Raw genomic sequence first — 23,417 nt, 5'->3', positions numbered from 1 at the left:
GCTACGAAAATCAATAAAATTTATACATATATAATTAAATCTGACATATGTAATAAAGAAAAATATTTCAGATATTTTCTTCTAGTCTGATCTGATCAGAACAGAGGAAGAAAAAAAAGAATAGAAAGAAAGAGAAAAACACTATATCCATTATTCTTAGGTTGAAGAAGTTCTATAAAATTCAATCAAACTTTTTGGTTTCAATTTGAAATGATCATTTAAAATACAAGGATAAGACATCATCATGAGAGGGTGGCTCAAACAAGCCAGCATCGATTAAGTACAAGAAGAAAGCACGAGACAAATATGATTTAGATATAAAATCCATCGATCATCCATCATTCCAATCAACTGTCCGATCTGTTTTGACATAACCGGACACGCACCCCGAATAACGTTCGCGACCACGTGCGCCCTCCACGTGGCGTATTCCTCCTTCCTTATCTCCTCTTCTCATTTAGTTAGTCACTCTCTTCCTCTTTTTCTCGACGAAGCGAGCGAAATTCCGCCACCTCTTTCTTCCATTTCGACTAGGCATCAGCGTCTCGCTCCGATGTCTATTTTCATCTCACTCGGCGGCTTCGCGGCCAACCCTTGTCGCACCGCGTTCTCGGTATCATCGTCCGCCTAAAAAGGTAGATTGACCGTGGAAGTAACGCGATCCGCGATTGGTCGGCCAGGTCGACGAATCGCTCGTCCCGTTATACCTCAGGATCACGTTGCACGCGCTTATATTGGGAGCCCCCGCGCGTTTCCCCGACAGAACGGCTCTCTAACGTAAGTGCATCACGTCGCGCGACTTCGCCGGTCTTGTTTCTTTTTTTTCCACTTTTCTCTTTTCTCTTCTTAAGACAAAAAAAAAAAAACGGCGGAAAAGAACATCCGGACGTCGCAACAATACGCTGATCATCTATCGGATCGCACACTTACAGAGGTCGACGTGTGTACACGCTAAAGCGGATATTGGTGATAAGGAATGGATTTCTATATCGGCGATGTAGGGGGTGAAACTTAGGTCCACAGGAATTTGGTGGAACTCGCGAGAGCGCCGAGTTTTGGGTGGTCAAGAAAGGACTCTTCTTCGGTTAGGATCGCGTGTGCGTCTGTGCCGAATCTGTCCCGGGAAGGAAGTCACCCCCAGATGGGCGGAAAGTGATTGGCGAACGGGTGGTTTTCGAAGGGAGTGCTCTTCCGTCTTCGATCTCCATTCTTAGTGACGTACTCGTGTGAGAATCCGAGGTGAATGCGAGGATGTGCCAGGACCCTTTGGAGAAGCCCTTTATTTCTAGTGTGTGTTTATAATTTTTCGAGACTTTCGGTGAACGGACATTAGTGTGCATTCCCTCTTCGGTTTCTTCTTCTTCTTTTTTCTATATCTTCCATCTTCTTTCTCCTCTGTTCCGATTCGATCAAATTGGAGGGAAGTTTCCGGGGGTCGATTAAATCGATCTTCAATTGTGTTTTTTTCTTTCGGAGCAATGAGATGTATACGGCAGGAATATATCATTGTGCGACGCCATTAAGTTTTAGGCATTTAACTCATTTTTTTACGAGCCCTCGAAAATTTATATGTAATATATAATATTATAACAAATATTTTTTAAATAGAGCAAGAGAATTAACTTTAAGATATTGATTGCAAAAACATTGATTTATTTAAAGCTAGTTTTCTTAATTAATATTATTTAACTTCAGATTTGCGAGTAAAAGTTCGATTTAATTTTCTTAGATATGATTCAACAAATTATAAGTTGTATATAAAATACTCACTTTAATTTCAAAATTTTATAAGTAATATCTTATTGTAATATTCAATAATTTTTTATGCGAGTTATTTCGCCAAAAAATTGAGTAAAAAAGTAAAAAAGCGTATAGAAAAATTAATTTGATTATTATTTTCTCTATGTAAATAAAATCTCTGCTCAGAAAATTTATTTTATATGAAAAATTGTACATTTCTCTATCTATTTTTAAATTTAAAATTTTCATATTTTCTTCTTTATTATATATATATATGTTTATTGTCTTCTTTATTATCATCTTTATTATTTATTATATATATTTTTGTATTTATTCTCTTTTTAAAGATATATTGTTTCTTTCTTCTCATTAATATTATGATTTATTGTGTTCGATATCTTATGACCGACTTGATGTATCATTTAAAGTCGATCTTCCAGCATCCATTAAGTCAATAAACTTACGAATGTCTTCTATATACACATTCCTTATATTTGTTCAAAGGAACGAAAATATCAGAGTTCTTGTAACGCGATATACATCGCTCTTTTTGGTCCGATCGCCAGTGCCGCTTCATGGCTGCTCCATTTTGTATTCTTATCTGATTATGCAATCGCCTATCGCGTTCTTCTTCGTGATTCTTCTTCGTGATTCACACACAATCGTCGAGTATTAGTGCCAGTGACATTGTAGCAACATCATATAAAATTGATCGGAGGTGAAGCGTATTGGATAAAATAAAATTGTATTATATTAGAATACTTTTTTTTTTAATATTTGAGTGAAATTAGAAAAGAGAAAAGTCGGCGGTTGTTGACAACAATCTTAAACATTTTTTTTAAATTTCGCATTACGAAATTACAAGACTTCTAGTATTAGAATAGCTAAGAAATATTACATCACTCGATTTATTTTATAAAACATTTTTGATTTTAAAACTAATTTTTAATATTATAAATAGGTGAAATAATAGAAGAAATACATGCATTTGTTGATAGAATGTTTTTGGATATTTTACATTATAAATACCTCAGCTAATCTGAGAAGAACATATTTTTTTTTAAATGTGAATATGTTGATGATCTAATTATTCTTAAATTATAAATATTTGAAAAATAAAAAGTTTTTGAGCTTTGAGGACAGATGTACAAATATGTACATATGTTTTCTATATTTTTTATTATAAATATTTTTTAATTCTTAAATAAATATTATTTAACCAGAGATTTTTAAATTGCAAAATGGCTATTAAAAAAATTCAAAAACATAAGAAATATTTAACATTTTAAGAAAATAAACTTCAAACTGAAAATACATACAGAGTACTGATGTACCAGTGAGAACAACTCATAAAATATATTTTCTTGGCTATTGTTTATCATTATTAAATTCACATACAAACGAGTGTTTATTAAATAAAGTTGCAAATTAGATTAAAATAAACGTAACTGATTTAAAAAAAAAGATATATGAAATCTTTTGCATATATGCGATAACTAGTTGTAGTTTCGTAAAGCGAACTTTGGGCAACCGGAAGCAATCGAGATTTTCTAATCGATTGTTCCCCAGGGCCGCCCGGAACGTGCCGCCAGAAGTAGTCCGTCCGCCGCCGAACCAACAACAAGCCCCGTGGGCAAAAACGATAGGAAGAAGAGGAACAGTCCTCCCCTCCTACCGAAAAAGAAGCCAGACCTCACGAAATAGCCCGTGAGTGCCACAGCACAGCATCAGTGTACCGCCAGTAGAGCCCAGAGGAAGCATCGAGGATGCCAGCCGTGAAGCCCCAGGAGGGAGAGGATCCCGACCCGACCCCATATCTCTTCGTCTCTCTCGAGCAGAAGAGAATCGACCAGACGAAACCCTATGACGCGAAGAAGGCGTGCTGGGTACCCGACGAGAAGGAGGGCTACCTTCTCGGCGAGATTAAAGCCACCAAGGGCGACGTCGTTAGCGTCAGCTTACCTGGCGGCGAGGTATGTCCTTTATTTGGGTGCGAATCATCCCTCTTTTCATCCTCATTATCCTAGAATGGCCGAGTAAGAGAGACTTGATTTTTTATGGAATCTTATATTTTTAAATAATTTTTTTTTTTTAATTTTTATGGCAAATGTAATTTTTTCAAGAAGAATTTAATAAGAAATCGAAATTGTTTTAAATCGAGAGGAAAATTGGTTTTAATTATTGAGAATGCAAATTGGTATTAACAAAAGTGATTATACTGAAAGTTCGGAATTTCAGTATTTGAAAATTTTGGATATAATTGCACTTTAATAAATGATTGTTTGTAAAGCAATTATTTTCTATAGTCGGTGCTTCAAAATATAATTGGATAATTCATAACAACATTTATGATTCTCTTACAATATATATTAATATCTACTTTAATAATTGAAATATCTCACTCACAATCAGATATTTAAGAGACTTGACAACTTTTTAATTTAAATTTTTTATGAAAATTGTTTTCAATAATTATTAATGAAATTACAATTACATCACATGAATACAATTACAATTACATTAATCATAACTTATTAATCAATCTCACGAATGAACGTGCCATATCGAAAGCGTAATCGGTCTGACCATACGTCTTCCTTTTCTACTGTCTCTGTCATAAAATGATTTTTTTCTACTGTATAACTTTCTTTAACGAAGAAATTTGTTCTTTAACTTTTAAATATGTAACTCTAGTTTACTATTTGAAAACATCAACAAATTTTTGCACTCAAAATAAATCTGATAATAAATATAAAAAAGAAAACTATACAAATATTTATTTTATATCAGTATGCAGCAAAGACATAAATCATTTTCAATCTAAAAATATATGGATTATTTTTAAATGATATAAAGACTCGCTCCGAATATTTGCCAAATTTCATTGTAATTGCCGCCTCTTTCTCTCTCACTCTTTCGAACTAGACCTCGAAAGTGACGTAATAGGTACTTTTTAATATTACGTCGGGCATCCGCCCGAGTTTTCGATTACGCACGAAGAAGGCGTCGACGCGTTCCGATTTCGCCGGATAAATCCGTTCGCTCGCATAAATTTTTAGAAAGGGGGCGAGAGGATGAAGTGGGAACGTCTGTTTACAGAGCAATTTCCGCACCGCAATTTCCATCGATCGCCATGGAAGGCGCGATCGCTCTGCCTTGGCGATTTTTTAATCGACTCGGTCGACCGAGAAAGAGAGAGATAGAAAGAGAAGGAGAGAGGGAGTTTGCTCGCTTCTATATATATATATATATATATATATATAAAAAGAAGGGGGAGAAACGAGGATCTTGCTGGCGATCTATTTTCGGAGAACAGAATACCGGCCGCGAACCGCCGCCATCGAGCACTCTCGACCTTCTGTCACTCGATCGCTCGAAGGCTCGTAGACCTTCCTTTTCAAATTAAGTTCCAGCTTGAAATCTGTGAAAAAATGCATTATGTAAAGGGCGGCTTTCTGTCTCTTTCCTGCTGGTTCAAAATAACTAATGACAATATATATCTGTCTTTGAAGTAAAGCGCCGGAATCTCGATAACACTTTCTTGTCTCTTCTCATGTGACGAGAAAATATTTGGAATCAATTTTAAATAAATTTTCAACAATTTTTAGATAATAGGTGATTACATTAGAATTGTCATTTCACAGAAAAGTGTATATAGATTTAAATTTTGCGTGCAAAAGTATATATAATATATAGCAATAGTAGATAGTCAATGCATTTTCATAAAATACGAATAATAAAAATACAGAATGAGGAGAAATATATTAATTAGCGAATATTAAAATTCCTAAGAAAATTTAGAACTTTTATTTTTTATTCTACAAAAATTTTCATTAATTTTTATAAATCTCTGACTTCACAATTAGTATTGTAATTATTTCTGATCGAAAATTGTGATAAGTTTCTTCTATCCAAAAATCATAATTAATAAAGATTTCTGACAGCAATTTCGTAAAAGGAAGATGTATAATCAATCTTATTGCTAGAGTATTTTTCTTTTAATTAAAATTAATAACAATTTTTCTCGATGGTTTCTGATCGATGACTATCAATATTTTGAAATTCTTTCTTATAATTTTCTTTATCGCAAAAGTAAAAGCCAAAAAATTGGGAAATTTTTCGAAAATCAGATCTTTTATATAAATTTGCAATATTGTTTTAAAGAGAAAATTATAAACACAAAATGATAAATTTGAAATTTAACAGATTTTGTATTTTCTCTTTCTCTTTTTTTACACTGTGAGAATTTTGTAATATTATATTTTTCAAGAGTGCCAAAATTTTGAAATATCTTAAAATTATATTATATCATCCACTCCTCCTATTCTCGTCTCTTCTCTCTCATTTTTTTCTGCCATTTTATTCTGCGATTAGAAATTAAATAAACTTTGCGCCGGGTGTTATTAGCATTTCACCGATCGTAAATCAATCTCGTAAATGATTTCACTTACAATTACTGTCGCTATTAATTCCGATCGCGTATGATTTGAAATGTCTAAAGCGCGACGTCGCGTTATGAGATCGTCGCACACATTTTCCATACGATTTCGAGGAAAGTGCGCTATTTTCGCTCACGAAGGCCCGAATTCCGGATTCACTCTCGAACCAACTCTCGGCCTCGTTATCCATGTTCCCGTCGGTTACATAATGGTTCAGCAAACCCGTGCTGCCTCGCGCATCGCCTCGTTCCGACAGTAAGCCTAAACGCTATTGTTAGCACCGTCGTTGCTAGCGCCTAGCATAATAATAAGTCGAAACGCCACTTCTCGAAACGCGGGTCAACGTATTTTTAGAGCAGCAACAGGGTCCACGAAAAAAGGAGAGAAAGAAGGGAGGAGGTGGGAGAGAAAAAACAAAAATTGTCAGCAGTTGTTGCCAAAAAGCCTTCTTACGTGATCGTCGAGAAAAATGTCTCGTCTCTTTCCATTATGCTGATTTTTGCACCCCTTCTTTGTGTTATGATTAATCTGTTGAAATTTTTTTTCAATTTTAATTTTGTAGGAGTTAATTTTTCGAAGATTAATGAAATTATATTAATGTATCCATTGATATTTAAAACATTTATGATATATAATAGGGTAATATATTATATAGTTACATTGTTATTTTAATTTTCTCGATAGTATTAATCTCACTGATAATTAAAAGTAGCAGAGAAATAATTATTACAATGTCAATGAAATATAAGAGAGGATATAATTTCTAATATAATTCATTAAGCTCTTCAATATAATAAATTAATTACATAATAATATAAAATGTAATTTTTAAACGCTGCTATATTTCGATAAATGTTATAGATACATTTTTATAGCATAAATAATTGCAAAATTGCATTTTAAAAAAAAGTTAAACTACAAGATTAAAGAGTCGCCGAAATAAATTATATATAATTATTATGAAGGATCTAAATGATTTAATTATAATGCGTTGATCTAATAAAATTTTATATATTTATTTTTTAATTTTTATTTAAAATTATTGCACAAATATTTTCTAATTAATATATTAAACATATTTTTTTATTAAATTATTGTATTATAAACAGTACCATATTTAACTTCTTTTTATCTTTATCTTTAAAAATTTAAATAATTGATATAAAAATTCCTTCTTCTTGATTTAAGAGAAAAAAATATATTTTTCGAATAAAAGTGATATATTTCACATACAAGAGCTTCGGAATATTTTTTTAATTTTTTTGCACGTAACTCAGGAAGATCAGTAAAATTATTAAATGCAACACACGTGATTGCAAAATCGCTTGTAACAATAACGGAATCGAAAAGAGAGAGAAAAAGACTTTGCAATGCTCGCGCAGACGAAACAGTTCCGCAAGGACCAGCTGTCCCAAGTGAATCCACCGAAATTCGAGAAAGCCGAAGACATGGCCGATCTGACCTATCTGAACGAGGCGGCGGTGTTGCACAACTTGAAGCAGCGTTACTACGCCAAATTAATCTATGTAAGTCGAATATCGTGATCTATCATTACTAATCGGTCCTTTCTTTCTCTCTCGGGGCCCGATGACAGACCAAGGACTTCAAGAAGGACCAGCTGCAGCAGGTGAACCCGCCTAAGTATGAGAAAGCCGAAGACATGTCCAATCTGACCTACCTCAACGATGCTTCGGTTCTCCACAATTTGAAGCAACGTTACTACGCCCAGCTCATCTACGTAAGACAGACGGAGAATTGCTCGACTTCTTCCCTCGTTTTCGAGGACGAAGAGAGCTTCGTCTAGCTTTGTCTGGTCTCGAGTGTTTTTCTTCTGTTCGCGAGTCACGATCTCGCATTTTTCTTGCAGAATGATGGTGTTTCGAAGGATCGACTGGTCGCTCAAAACGCTAAGACGCGTCATGCGATGTTCCTGGGAGATCCTTCGGATTTTTATTTGTTATCATCCACATTCGTCATCCGCGATGAAGAACTCGCTAGGATGAGAATCATTTTAGAAACACGACGTCTCCTATAGTTTTTAGATCTCCAGCTTTCATCGATGATCCTTTTTATCTTACAAGAGCGATCATCTTTTTTCCATTCATTGTTTTAATTTCTCCATCAGAATCTCCATTATTGGAAAATGCATGATCCTTTTTTCTACCTTTTATGCATTCCTTTATTTAATTTTCGAATTAGAGATTAGAGGATGACATCGTCATAAAAAGCATCATGACGTGCCGCGATGTCTCCTGGCTTTTTATCGTTGTATATAATCCTTTTCCCGCAAGGACAATTACCAGAGGATGCATGAGTTTTTGTTTTAATGAGAGGATGACGTCGTTACAAAGCACAATGACGTGACACGACGTTTTGTGATTTTTTTTAATATGGACATTTTTTTTCTTTGGATCGATAATGATATATGTATATTCCATAATTTGATCGTCATGTTGACATTTTTCTCATGTTGAAAAGATATGAAACAAGAAGTATCATTCTTATTTCATACTTTGTCAATTGTCGCTGAAAAATAAATTCTTCACGACATTTTTTTCCTTTTAATTCGCAAAATATGCGATCTTTCTACGTCATTCTACGTTTAGTCTTACATTTCTTCTCTTTATAAATGTTCTATCCATTGTGTTTAACTGAGTGCGCTCCAAGACTTGCAAAGTGCTCACAAAGTGAAGATTCCAAAGGATGCTCTCGTTTCGAGACGCGAGTTGCATCCGCTAAGATGGAAGATGGACTGTTCCTGTATCAATCTGTGTTTTTTTGTTTTTATTTTTGATTATTTATTTTATGTTATGTATTATTTGATTATTTTATGTATCTTTCATTAGTGTCATCGATATTGCCTGATTGATCTATTAAACTCCTCTATTTATTATTTTAAAAAATATTATATGCATATTGAATTAATATAGATGTTTTCTCATTTTTCTTTGCACATTTAAATCTTTATATTATTAATAGATGATATTTATTTATTCATGATTTCGTAATTTTTGTTAATATGAAAATTTGATATATAATTTTGAATGCAATAATCAGACATTATCGATATTAGTATATTTTACAGACAAATCTCCGCTGTCCAAAATTTAAATAAATCTATATTATTATAAATAACTTTCTATTTATGTTAAATTTTATACTATAATTTTATTAAATTCGTCTAGAGATCTATAAAATTTTTATAACACATTTAACTCTTATATTTTATTAATTAGATAAAAAAAAACTCATGCATAAGTTGTGATAATTGAAACAATCTTTTTTCGATTTTGAAATTTCGGACAGCAGAAATGTGTCAATGATGTTTTGTGTACATTATCGGGATGTGATCTTCGTCCTGGCAAACCGCAAGGATCGGTTGAGCCATAAAACGTTGTTCGAGGTCCCGAGCTGTCGCGTTCTACCGATAGATCTTTAAACGGATGTCGATCTCTCTACCTTTGCAGACCTATTCCGGCCTGTTCTGCGTGGCTATCAATCCCTATAAAAGATTCCCCGTGTACACGGGAAGGTGCGCCAAACTGTATCGTGGTAAGAGGCGTAGTGAGGTGCCACCCCATATTTTCGCCATTTCTGATGGAGCTTACGTCAACATGCTTACCAGTACGTTAAAATATAATTATGCAAGACAACTTTAATATTTAATATTTAATTAAATTACATATTGATTAAAAAATAAATGAATTAAATAAATATGATAAATTAGTGAATGAGGTAGGAAATGTTATATTTATTTTTTAATCAATGTATAATTTAAATGTTTATTAAATTTAATATTTAATTAAATTACATATTGATTAAAAAATAAATGAATTAAAAAAATATGATAAATTAGTGAATGAGGTAGGAAATGTTATATTTATTTTTTAATCAATTTATATAATTTAAATGTTTATTAAATTTAATATTTAATTAAATTACATACTCAGGTAGAAATTTTGTCTGGAAATAATCAGGGCTCCATATATTCTTTTAAAAATATTTCTGGAATCTACGTGAAAAATCTAACTAGAACCTGTGTAAAATTTGAGACATCTAAATCGTACAGGCCCTATCGCAGAATCCGAGTGGGCTCAAGATTACGCCCAGAATTTGTAGAAAAATTATTTGGAGTCCAACTAGGACCTATAGTTTTTTTAAATAATTATTTCTATATAAGCTAGATTATTCAATCCTAGAACCCATGCAGATTTTTCCGATCTTTTTCCTTGGTAAAATGAAGGTAAATTTCTATGGTGTATTCTGGACTTAGACAGATATTTCAAACTGGATTTTTTTACCTAGGTCCTTTATTTAATCTTGGCAAATCGAGGCAGATTTCTACTTGGGAATATTCAGTGCAATAAATTTTACAGTTGGGAAAAGTCGTATTATTTTTGATAAAAAATCGGGACTTAAATCGACTTTTTTTTAACAATAAACTAAATTAATTTATCTTTAAGTTGATACACTTTTTCTTAATTTTGAGAGGTAGAATAGTTAAAAAAAATAATTTTGTCTATCATACGTTGTGTAAAATCTATGTGTCTCTTACTCCCAACAGACAGCGAGAATCAGTCTATGTTGATCACTGGTGAGTCTGGTGCCGGAAAGACTGAGAACACGAAAAAGGTAATCGCGTACTTCGCCACCGTCGGTGCCTCGACCAAGAAAGAGAAGGAAGATCCGAATAAGAAGAAGGGCTCCCTGGAGGACCAGGTCGTACAAACCAATCCCGTCCTGGAGGCTTTCGGTAACGCCAAGACCGTCCGTAACGATAACTCCTCTCGTTTCGTAAGTGCTTCTATTTTAACTCTTAAGTACGTAGCGTCCAATAAGACAAAATAGCCATTACTATATTTGGCCAAGATCGCGTATATACACAAGAAAGTCTATAATAGCATCTCGGAAAATATAGATGAGATGAGAGGAAGAAGAAGCTTCTGTATGAAAGTCTTATTTTAAAACTCACAAATTTAGTACTTTTTTTTATTAAATTTAAAATTGAAATTGTGAATTAATTTCTTATTTTGCTTTAATTAAAAAATTTATGAAATAAATCTATTTTATGAGAACACATAAGATTGGAAATTGAGAAAGACGCATTTTGATATGATTGATTTCTCTTATAAGCTTAATAAAATTTGATTATTTCAACAGATGAATTATAATTATATACTTTCGTCTTCTCTTGAATAGGGTAAATTCATTCGTATTCACTTCGGTCCCTCTGGAAAACTGGCCGGTGCTGATATTGAGACTTGTGAGTATCGATTTATTTTTGAATATCACGAGAGAGAAATTACGGTTGTTAATTTTTGCGCAGTTAATCGCGATCGGTGTTTAGTAGTCACGCCAAGGTGACGGAAGAGGAACGTGTTTATTATTGTCACGACCTAACACATATACAGAGATGCAGTTGGCTTCGATTTGCATGTGCACCATTCGAGCTGTTCTTCGATTGCATTCGGTTAATTTTGTTCGACTGCTCCGTTTCGTTTCATTTGGCATAAATTTCGCTCGCGTCATCACATGGCACAATTTCCTTACTCAATTTTGCGCTATAAACATCAATGTATCACGCCAGTCTTTTTTTATACAACAGTGTTTGCCATTAATTTTTGTCGACAGCAAAAAATAATTATATTATTTTTATTTACTCTTATAAAGCAAGTCAAATTATTATATTAATTTCCAACTGTCATCGCTATTTTTAATGATGCGATTGAAGTAAACTCTTTAAAACATTTAAAAAAAAGATGTAGTGTACAAGCACTTTTATTATTTATCATAAAACTATTATATACAAATTTTTATTCGATACTTTTGCTGAAATATTTTGTTCACGATATACACGACGTATTAAAAATGATCCTTTTTTTTTCTTCGTGTAGATCTGCTGGAGAAGGCTCGTGTCATCTCTCAACAGACTCTGGAGCGTTCCTATCACATCTTCTACCAGATGATGTCCGGATCAGTCAAGGGACTGAAGGGTAAGATTATTAATATTTCGCGAGAAAAAACATTAAAGTTTGATCGAAATTTAAATAGGATTCATACGTCGATTTTTATAAATTATATTTTCCGTATTGATAAATTATCGCTGCCTCGAAAAATTAATTAAGTCTATATATTTCTGAAATATAACGAAATATAAACGAAAAATTAAGCAATCGAATTAAATTAAATTAGATTAATTAAATTAATTAAATTAAATTTAGTTTAATTATTATATCTTATTTCGTGTATTTAAGAAATTAATCATAACTTATTATACAAGAACATAGCGCTTTTGTGCTATAATCTTAAAGACAGCATAATTGAATCTAGTGAATTATTTTTGAGATGAGAAATTAATTTTCTCGAGGTAGCGGTGATTTCTGGGACGGGGTTTGCGACTGCTATCCCGATTCCTGATAACGGTATTAGGATCAGGATGAGACAGGTGCTGTGGAAACTGGCGAGAGAGAAAGGATCCGCACGTAAAATCTGAGGCGTGAATTCGCCCGGAAGGTCGCCCTTCTTCCTCTCACGCATCTCAGTAAAGTTTCTCATTGCCAAATTATGTGTCCCTCGTTCCATGCAGACATATGCCTCCTATCGAACAACGTCCAAGATTACTACTTCGTATCTCAGGGCAAGACGACGATCCCGAACGTCGACGACGGCGAGGAGTGTCTGCTGACCGACGTAAGGACCTGACGATGACGAATATCGCAGGATTCTCGCCTCTCGTTTATCTTTGCCAACCTCTTGCCCCATGTATATGACACCTTAGACTCGACTGCTAGTCAGTCGACAGTTTTCTTGAATTAACCGCGTATATGGTTGCCTGAAACAATTGTAGCAGATAATTAATAATGCCTCTAAAACGAGGTCATCATGGGAGAGACGTATTCATTCAAATCGAATTTCTTCTCAATCAAATGGCGCAATTTATGCTTTACACGTATTAAATTATTTTTTTAATTAACATTCTTATTAATGATTTTAAATGGAACCAGATTTTTATTCGACGTCTTAATAGTTTTAAAGTGACAAATTTTAATCGATAAAAAATTCTAATAAATTTTATTAGTAATTGAAAGAAATTTTATTTGATTAAAATTTTTATTTGGAACAATCGTTTGCTTTTATTTTCCTTAAAAAAGAAATTAGATTAAATTATGATATTTTTCCAAGAAATTCGATGCCGATAAATACATTTCTCTCGTGTAACGTATCAGTGTGCTGGTAGACATCTCTGCTACGAGAGTTGAAACATCTTGTATATAATATTCTCCTAGCGCAATCCGCAGAAGGAGTAGCGACATTTTGCAGAGCTGTACTGTAGAAACATATTTTGAGAGAGTAATTTAGTATCGAGTTGACATCGCAGACGAGAGAACCATTTTAAATTGTTTGGCTTTTTCCCAAAAGCTTTCGGAGAAAAAACACGAATAAAAATTAATTTACAGAAAATTATATTAGAATAATGTAAGACATAATTGATAAAAAATTTAAATGATTCATTAGAAATATTATAATACGGGACGAAAGGCAAATTCTTAGATTGTCGAGTTTAAAAATTTAAATTTATCATAAATTTTTAAAATACATGTTCCTATAAAATTTTGTTGACGAAGAAATGCAAACGGTTTGGTGGTTTCCTCGTCGAGCTAACTCCTGATGAGTACAGGTAGCTCCACCTTATAATTGTTTGTCCTCCCCGGTATCTCTGCCTTTTTGAGACGCAGTTGAGAGAACCCACGAACTCACAAGGGTTCACAGATTCCCTGTAGATAGGACTCCCCATTCGGTGTAGCACGATGGAAAGCCAGCAGGAAGCATGGTCCACCATCGATTGTTCTAACCACCCGCATGTTTTTTTTCCACCCGGTCATCCTGTAGAGATGTTGCTGCTGTCCAACAACATCCACGACTACTACTTTGTGTCGCAAGGCAAGACGACGATACCCGGTCTCGATGACGGCGAAGAGCTTTTGGTTACCGATGTAAGTGCAACGACCGGGTAGAATCAGCCGGCGCGAGATAAAGGAAACTCTATTTTTTTTTATTTAGACTACTACTTTTCTAAACAATTTTATATTATTAATATAACGTAAAAAGTACGTATTCCTTTTAATATATTTTTCAAGTTTTTCACAGAAGCTTTTTACGTTTTTCTGTCAAAAATCTTGTTTCTTGTCATCTATAAGTAATTTGATTGTTATTCCTTAAAGTGACTGGTTCTGTTAATCGGTTCACTTTCTACTCGAGATCTATCCGACTCTCTAAGCACTAAGTCCTTCGTACATATAATTGTCGCTTTTTCGTATTTGAGAAGTGATGGCTTCCGGAAAAGTATTGTCGCTCATTGAGTACTACATCGAGCAACGATTCTTTTTCATACACTTTGAACCTTTGCAGCTATTATTTGCATATTTTGTTTTTTGTGAAATGTTATTGTATTATTATCTCTCTCTCTCTCTCTCTCTCTTTACGTGTTATTTCCTCTATGTGTTATTCTCTCTGTGTTTCTCTCTTCTCTTTATGTGTTATCTGTATATATATATATATATCTCTCTTTTAGATAGTTTCTTCTTTTTCTCACTTTCTTCTTTTCTTTATCTCTTTGCTTTTCTACATTTTCATTGCAGCTCTTCAATATGTCACACGATTAATACTAGATTCATATTCTTACAGCATCACATACGGACATCTGTGTTAACTTCTCTTCTCTTTTCTCTCTCTTCTTCTTCTTTATCGCTCTAACAGTTTTTCAGCGAGTACTCTCTGCCAAAATAACCTTCTATGTTTTTTGCAAATCGTCGCGAGCACCGACGACTTTGTTCATTTTTGTCAAAAGTATTTAAATTAATTAATTCTCTGATTATATATATGTTCATTTAATAAGTCGTAAATTAAATACAAATTTTTGCTAATCAAATTGAAAAATATTTTCTCAAAATAAGAGGGGATAAATTCTTTTGCGATGACAAAAGGACCGAAAGTGTCGACGGTGATCGCTCGCGATCGCTCGCTTGCCGATTAGAAGATCGAGCGTTGAAAACAGAAAATGTGACTAATACAGAACTGACCATGCTGAGCAGCCGGATCAGCAACTACACGTTCATTAACCAGGGTAAGACCAGAATTCCGGGAGTCAACGACGGTCTACAGATGGATGAAACGGATGTAAGTCCAGCCCCCAGGGTGTCTCTGGACCTCGGTAAAATTCAGATCCCCTTGGCATCTTTCGTCAAATTATTTAACAATATTTTAATTTACATTGTGGACCATGTTTTGCCACGAAAAAAAAATATAAAAGTCTTAGAAGGATAATTCTATTGAGATCTGTCGGATGATTAAAATGGAATTTTATTTTAGTGATTATTTTTCATTAATAATGCAATTAAATTACACGTGCAGGCAAAGTGGCACTTTGTGTGCGTGTTTTCTGTACGGAAAGCGGCCGATTTCCCACGCCGCCATCTAGCGGCGACGCGGTGAGTGAATAAGCCGCATTCAAAGCCATTGCCTACGGCTGAGCCGCGTTTAAAATTATTGCCCACGGCTAAAGTCATGGGCAATACGTTGCCCACGGCTTCAGCCGTGGACAATGACTATTCCCGCACCGTGCCGTCGCAAGATGGCGGCGTGCGATCGGCCACCTCGCGCACAGAAAACGTACACAAAGCCACTTTGCCTGCACTTGTAATACAAAATAGTATGTGTAATGCACAATATACTATTCTTCTATAATTAATGTCTCTTAATTACTATTTAATTAATATAAAGTTACAAACGCAGTTGTATTTTTATTTAAACTTTATTAAATGACAGTAGATGCTCTTTTTTGTTGGCTCACTTTCTGTAAAAGAAATTATTCTTCTATTTTTCCTTTTTTTCTTTGAAACGATAAGCAAAGTGGTGCTGAGATTTGCTCGAGGATTCGTCACCTCCTCGCCCCCCGCCTGCGAAAGCTGCTTGCCGCCGCAATCGGGGTGCGGGGAGATTGGGGGCGCGAGGCTTTTTCACACTAAAGGAGTATTCTCTTTCGTAGAAATATGATTGTAACCGATCGCCCCGCTCCCCGATACGCCCACCTCAAATTTATCGTCCATCCCGTACATGTATGTGCCAGGCTGTTAGAAACGCACAAATGCCGATGATAATCTCTGTGTTTCTCTCCTCCCTTTTGAGACTCAATTGTCTTCTTAATCATTTTTCTTCAAAAGCGTCAAATAGAATTTGACAGAATTCTCTCTCAGAAATAAAAGAAGTAACGTTTAAATAAAAATAATATTAATATAATTTGTAACAGCTCTTTAAAAATTAATATACATATAAAACGCAATAAGAGATAATTAAGTTCTTTCATTAATATTTATTTGTGGAAAAAGATTTATAACAAAATATTAGACAGAAATTAATCTTTTATTAATCTTTAATTTTAAATGATGCGCTGAAGAAGGTTGAAAAAGGCAATCGAAACGTTCAAATTTATTTTGTGTTATAAATCTTTTTCCACAAATAAATATTAATGAAAGAACTTAATTAGCTCTTATTGCCTTTTATATGTATAAAAATAATATTGAGAAGAAAGGAGATGCATTTTTGAAATACTTTGCAAATAAATCATCATCAAGAAAGGAAACGTTTTTTTCTTGCAAAATATTGCAATAATTAATTTCTCAGAATTGCTACGTAAACTTTTTGTGGGGAAGAAAGATATTTTTGTGAGATAAGATTATTCTAAAAATATATATTGGATATTATTAGATATTTTTTTAAAAATCTAACATAAAATTCTAAAAATCTTCCTGAAGACAATATAATTACACAGAAGCTTTGAGTCCCAAAAATTGACAGCATAATATTGATCAACGATTGAAGCTCGACGTCGCAAGTCGATGGCCGCTATTAGATCAAGGACCAATAATCAGAATCCTCGAATCAGAAACGAATCCACGTCGAGATCAAAATAATTTCTGAAATTGCAATTTTGTTCTTCGAAATGCTTCGCAGAAAACTGTCTCTTGTCCAACAACATATACGACTATAACAACGTATCTCAAGGAAAGATCACGATCCCCAACGTCGATGATGGCGAGGAATGTATGCTGACGGATGTAAGTCCCTTTAGCTATCACCCTGGTTGTGGAGAAACGTTGTTCCCTTTTCTCCCATGAAATTTCGACCTCGTATCTTTAAATCATTTGAATATATGAACTCTTCTAGTACAGCGATGTCGGTAACATCAAAAGAGTTTGTCAACTATTTAATTAGTAGATGGAAATTTAGATAATTTTATTATAAATATTAATATTATAATTATAAATAATAATTATAAATTATAATTATAAATTATAATTATAAAACGATAGTAGTTTAATGGCGAGATAAAAATAATTTATCTTTTGATAATTGACGTCGCTGTTATTTTTCTATCTCAGATTGGTTTATGATATCAGAAGATACATATAACACGAATGATAATAAGCAGCAATAGTATATTTTTATATAATTGTGTAAAGTTATTTTCTTAATATTTTAGTCGGATTAATCTCAAAAATTAATTTAATTATTAATCTTATTATTATATAATCTTAATTATTAATTTATTACTGCCTTTAGTGTTTCAAATTTTTTTTTACTTTTATTTTTCCATACGTCAATATAAATTTTATTTTAATCTATTAAGTTTTATGGAGAAATCTAAAGATCCTATAGAAATGAATGTAATTTGAAAATATAATGTTAATGATGGAAATATTATATTATCACAAATTTTATTTTAATATTAATTAAGAATTGAAAATAAAAAATTAAAATATATAAAATTTAATAAAATATTACATTACATATTATGCGTGAACAGACATGCACACTTACATATATGTATATATATATATACACGTGTTACATACACGTATTACATACTTATTAAATACGTATTACATGTATACATATATAAGTCACACATAATTCTGATAGAGATATTGTTGCTTTATTATCGATCTCTATAACTATCATTGATCACACGACTACCATGTACATATATTAGTACGATATTTTCACCCACTTCCGGTAGTACTATTGTTCCCCCTTTGATACCGACTCCAGTTCATTCACCTGGAGAAACTTGAATTATCTCGAGAGAAGTTCTTTTCTATCCCGATTGAGAGATTCAATGATACTTCGAACGTTACGTCCCAGTAGTTATTGGCCCTGTTGATCCCCCTGGTAAATATTTCTCCCTGTTGAAAGATCCTCTTCCCCAGGTTGAAACTTTGGTAGATTTGGAGACGCAGCCTCGAGGAAGCGATTCTTCATCGATCGAGGGCGACGTCGAGTAAAGAGGAACGATCTGTTCGAGTTGCCTCTTGAAGGAACAGAGGTGCCGAAATCGACACGACGAGGAATCGTCCAGGCTGACCCTGAAGGGCGATCTTATTCCTCTTTATCAGAAAGGAGGCACTTTGCGACGAACGCGATCTAGAGATCCAGCTCGCAATCTCTCGTCGTCTCTTCTTCAAACTCTTCTTTTTCTTCTTTCTCTTCTTCTTCTAGCAGAGTAGTCATGAGAGCCCTAAGTAGACGGTGTTAATTTATGTTGACACCAGCAGCTCAGAGAAAAGGGGCTATTGCCACGTAACAAGAGCTTTGCTTTTGCTTTCCGGCTTGCCAATATATTGCTGCGAGATTTAATCAACAATCAGCTGATTTCAATCTTAGGTCCGATTGATTCTTCGTTTTTTTTTCGGAATTAGAAATGAACGACGAATCGATCGATCCACGATTGATTAAAGTTGAACTTTTAAGGTCATTTCTTTTTATCAACGTCGCGATTCAATTTCATTCTGGTTTAATTGATTAGAACTCAATTAATCCAGGATAATATAATTGATTGACGTTTAAGAGCTTAAAAGAACTTCCTTCCGAATCTTTTCAATATGGAAAAGGAACGCTCTTCAAGGTTCTTCAATTATCATATAAATGATCTTAATTGACATTGTAGTGAAATCGTGCTTGATGCTGCGCTCTAGCTTTTATTCTTTCTCTCTTTCTCTCTTTTCTTTTTTTTTCCGCAACTTCCAACGCGCGAAGCCGAATGATGTACAATGTAATAAATTACATCGATCGTTTGCCGTTCTTGGAAGTATAACTATTTGTGTCGTCCCTGTGTGTTTCTACTAATTGTCGCTTTCGTCTATGTAAATTTATCGAAATCGATAAGAATCACGTCAGAGAAGTCTAGGATTATCATCCGTTTTTTTGTTTGATAGAGAATAGAATAAAATTAAATCGTTAAATGTATTCATTTTTTATTTTTAAATTTCTGAAGCAATATTTCAAATGGTATAAGAGATTCAGAAAAAAATGTAAAGCACTTTCGAAAAATTCAGAACATTTTCCGCGAATCAATTCCTTAAATGATTTCAAACGATCTCTGACGTGAGAGTGTCGATTAAGTGAAGATTTTAACCAAATTTCTCTCTATAACAGCAAGCCTTCGACGTGTTGGGCTTCACCCAGGAAGAGAAGGATGACATCTACAAGATCACCGCTTCTGTCATGCATATGGGTGGCATGAAGTTCAAGCAAAGGGGTCGTGAGGAACAGGCTGAAGCCGATGGCACTGAGGTGAGAACTTTGAATAGCTATTTCAAACTATAACTATTATACTTACAACATAATTATTTTTTATTATTTCTCACTATTTTCGTCACTTCAATAGTAATATAAATATGTAGATTATTTCAACATTAAACAATTTATTAATTTTAAATTTCCAACAGTTTTAACACACTATTTATTTTTGTTTTTGAACATTTTTTATAACTTTGAAATATCTTTCAAGTATTATTACCATCGATATTTTTCAGATATTTCATAAAATACTTAAAATATGTTTCTCTCTTAATTAAGAATTAAAATCTATTTCTCTTGAAAATTGAATACATGACATTTCTTCTCAGATTAAAAGGATATATTTGAGACCAGAAAGAACATTGCGGAAAAAGAAGTATCATGTTTTATATTACAGGAAGGTGAGCGCGTGGCTAAGTTGCTTGGTTGCGACTGTGCCGATCTTTACAAGAACTTGCTGAAGCCAAGGATCAAGGTCGGTAACGAGTTCGTCACCCAAGGTCGTAACAAGGACCAGGTAGCCTACTCCGTGGGCGCCATGTCGAAGGCGATGTTCGACAGGTTGTTCAAGTGGCTGGTCAAGAAGTGTAACGAGACCCTGGATACCAAGCAGAAGAGACAGCACTTCATTGGTGTACTGGATATCGCTGGTTTCGAGATCTTCGACGTAAGTTTCCGCGATTCACAAACGTACAAACACAAACACAAACATACTCTTATATATATCAATACGTGATTGTCGACAATTTTTGCATACAAGTTTTATTATCAATTATATGTCTCGTGTATAGACATTAAAATAATATTTTTGTAGTAAAATATCGCTGTTGTGTATTTTACATAATATTTTCTATCAATATAATTGGCTAATTAAAGGAGCGATCAAATCGTACAATTATTCTGCATTAAGATTTTAGTTTTAGACAGAGATTGAGATCGAATTGCATTTGAATTACCAAATATTTAATGTCAAATATTTCGATGGAAAAGAAAAACAACAGCCTTATTTTCTTTTTTAAATCGTCGACATGATCGTGATAATGAAATCGATCACACGGAAAAAACTGACGCCGAAGATGCGAAGAATTCACGCCTTCGATCTTTACACGAACCTTACTTTCTCCCACGACGAAATAAAATAGGAACGAAAGAGACTCTCGAAATCGAGAATCGGGATTCGTATGATGTTTCGAATCGGTCGTCGAAAAGATTCTCCTTTAGAATCCGTAATTATACCTCGGTATCTCGCAGTACAACGGCTTCGAGCAGCTCTGCATCAATTTCACCAACGAGAAGTTGCAGCAGTTTTTCAATCATCACATGTTCGTGCTCGAGCAAGAGGAGTATAAGAAGGAGGGAATTGTCTGGCAGTTCATTGACTTCGGCATGGACTTGCTAGCTTGTATCGAGCTGATCGAGAAGGTGAACGATCGATCTGGCCTCGTCCCCCATGCCTTTTGTGATCTCTCTAGGAGATCTATAGATCTTTGTAGATCCTTAGTTAGTCGCACGTTGTCATTAACCGTTAATTTCGAAGTATGAATTTCTCCGAGGATGATTTAGATTTTTAGATCTTCACAGACACCTGGATTCCCCGAATGTTGTCATTCTTTTGGGATGCTGTGACATGCATTTTTAGGTATCTCGTTATGTATTCTCGAATGGGTCTGCATTATCTAGAATAATATATTGACAATTTGAATATTTTTATGGATACTTGTATATAATTCCTTGAATGTCACCGACTTTTATTGGCGTTACATTAATCTCCCGAATGAATTTATATTATCCGGAATGAATTCGAGAATTTTTATCGAATACTTTTGTGATTTCTTAGACGTTCATTGCCCCTTTTCAGGTACTGTAAACCCAGCATAAATTTAAATGTTTCGTTAGTTTTCTGAATAGTTCTGTATCATTCTGCATCTTTACTGATTATTTATTTCTATTATTTTTCCGAGATATTCCAATTAGATTAGTCATTTCCGATAGAAAGAAACGCATGACTCCGAAAAATCCCTTCTAGTCGCCCCAAATTTTTCTTGAAATGCACGCCGCGATAGAATAGCAGAATTTCTCCGATTACGAGCTCTAAATTTTCATTGAAATGCCATGATTCGATAGGAATCGCTTGATCGAAAAACATACTCTTAGCTTTTCTGAGGAACTCATTCTCTCTGGTCAAAGATTCGAAGAAAGGCAGCATCAGAGGTAAAGAGATTAATTTTTTCACTCAGCGATCGAAGGAATATTCCCATTGTCATTATTATCATGATCGAAACAGTGGACTTCACGTTAAGTAGACATGGTGGTTTAAAGATGATTCATCCGTCTACCACATTCTTTTCTTGAATCAATTATTTACGACGTTTAACTGTCCATTGGTGAACAGGACGGTCAAGATTATTCAAAAACCCTCTTACGTTGGTTTTCCCTCTTGAAGTAATTTACACAATTGGTAATAGTAGTTGTTGGAAGTAGACTAATATTGTTGGACCTCCTTCGCCCCCACAAATTTGATACTTACAAAGATATATTTCGTTTGTGATCAGACAGTTTACGTCATTTAAATCACAAACCTATGTTCAGAATAATCGATAATACTTTTAATTTGCATAAAAATATATTCTAACAATTCTCTTCTAGTGAAACTAATTAAACATCATAAAGTTTTAATTAAATTTTTGAATTTAATAGTTTATTTAATAGTATGAAATATTATTTAGTATTGAATAAATTTTAAATTTGAATCATTTTTTGGGTTGCATTTTCTGGATAAATATGCATAAATGTATCGATCGATATTCTGTACATGGAAATTAAGGCACTCGAGCAGCATACACATTTGAACCTAAAGACCTTGTACTAGGTCATGAGGTGAATTAATCCCATCGATAAACGGTGCTATACCACCGATTCGTACTATGAGGATGAGGACACCCTCATCCTTCTAGATAAAATCCCATCAAGTACTGAGACCTTGATCAGCCTCAAATTTTCAAAACGATAGATAATATGAATATTTTATGAATCTGATTTCTTATATCTTATAAAAATATTTAAAAAAATTAGTGTAACTAATTATAGTGCATTAGTGTAACTACTTAGTGTAAAAATATAAAAAAAATGTGTGTATAATTTCATATATATCAATCGTTTCGAGACAAAACTTGAGGTAACTTCACAATTCTGTAAATGTGAAGTAGTGTAAGAAACCCTTTTGTAAATTGATCCTCACGTGTGTAAGAAAGGAACAGGACGGTGAAATCACAAAAAGCACAAAAAAAGACGTGTCAAGATGCGGAGGAACAAAAAAGGGAAGAAACATATAAAATGACATATACACATATGCATGCATGTTTCTTGCTCTCGAACAGTTCAACGGCTTCGAGCAGCTCTGCATCAACTTCACCAACGAGAAGCTGCAGCAGTTCTTCAATCATCACATGTTCGTCCTCGAACAAGAGGAGTACACGAAGGAGGGCATTGAGTGGGCCTTCATTGATTTTGGCATGGACCTGCTCGCATGTATCGATCTGATCGAGAAGGTACAATAAGATGACAAACGACGGATCGATCAATGGCCAGCAAAAACCCGACAGA

The 23,417-nt window shown here is 33.9% G+C and overlaps 1 protein-coding gene across 13 annotated transcripts in view; it reads left to right on the top strand.

Moving 5' to 3' along the window:
* Window positions 1–721: 721 nt before the first annotated feature.
* The window catches only part of Mhc (myosin heavy chain), a 48,926-nt gene continuing 26,230 nt past the window's right edge, over window positions 722–23,417 (top strand). For 6 of the 13 annotated variants that reach the window (XM_029300052.2, XM_029300051.2, XM_029300038.2 and 3 more), the window contains exons 1-10: window positions 722–777; window positions 3,310–3,713; window positions 7,774–7,917; window positions 9,647–9,803; window positions 10,744–10,973; window positions 11,379–11,442; window positions 12,074–12,172; window positions 12,766–12,869; window positions 19,671–19,808; window positions 20,212–20,481. In XM_029300052.2, coding sequence (XP_029155885.1) covers window positions 3,507–3,713; window positions 7,774–7,917; window positions 9,647–9,803; window positions 10,744–10,973; window positions 11,379–11,442; window positions 12,074–12,172; window positions 12,766–12,869; window positions 19,671–19,808; window positions 20,212–20,481 — 1,413 coding nt within the window. In that variant the 5' untranslated portion in view covers window positions 722–777; window positions 3,310–3,506. Of the gene's footprint in view, window positions 778–3,309; window positions 3,714–7,773; window positions 7,918–9,646; window positions 9,804–10,743; window positions 10,974–11,378; window positions 11,443–12,073; window positions 12,173–12,765; window positions 12,870–14,069; window positions 14,174–17,189; window positions 17,294–19,670; window positions 19,809–20,211; window positions 20,482–23,191; window positions 23,363–23,417 lie in introns of all 13 variants that reach the window. The other 7 variants (XM_029300045.2, XM_029300034.2, XM_029300046.2 and 4 more) reach the window with 4 other exon arrangements.

Source organism: Nylanderia fulva, unplaced genomic scaffold (genome assembly GCF_048542155.1).
Source record: "Nylanderia fulva isolate GAGA-0341 unplaced genomic scaffold, ASM4854215v1 Scaffold22, whole genome shotgun sequence".
In the NCBI taxonomy this organism is placed as follows: domain Eukaryota; kingdom Metazoa; phylum Arthropoda; class Insecta; order Hymenoptera; family Formicidae; genus Nylanderia; species Nylanderia fulva.
This window is presented reverse-complemented; position numbering and strand designations above follow the sequence as displayed.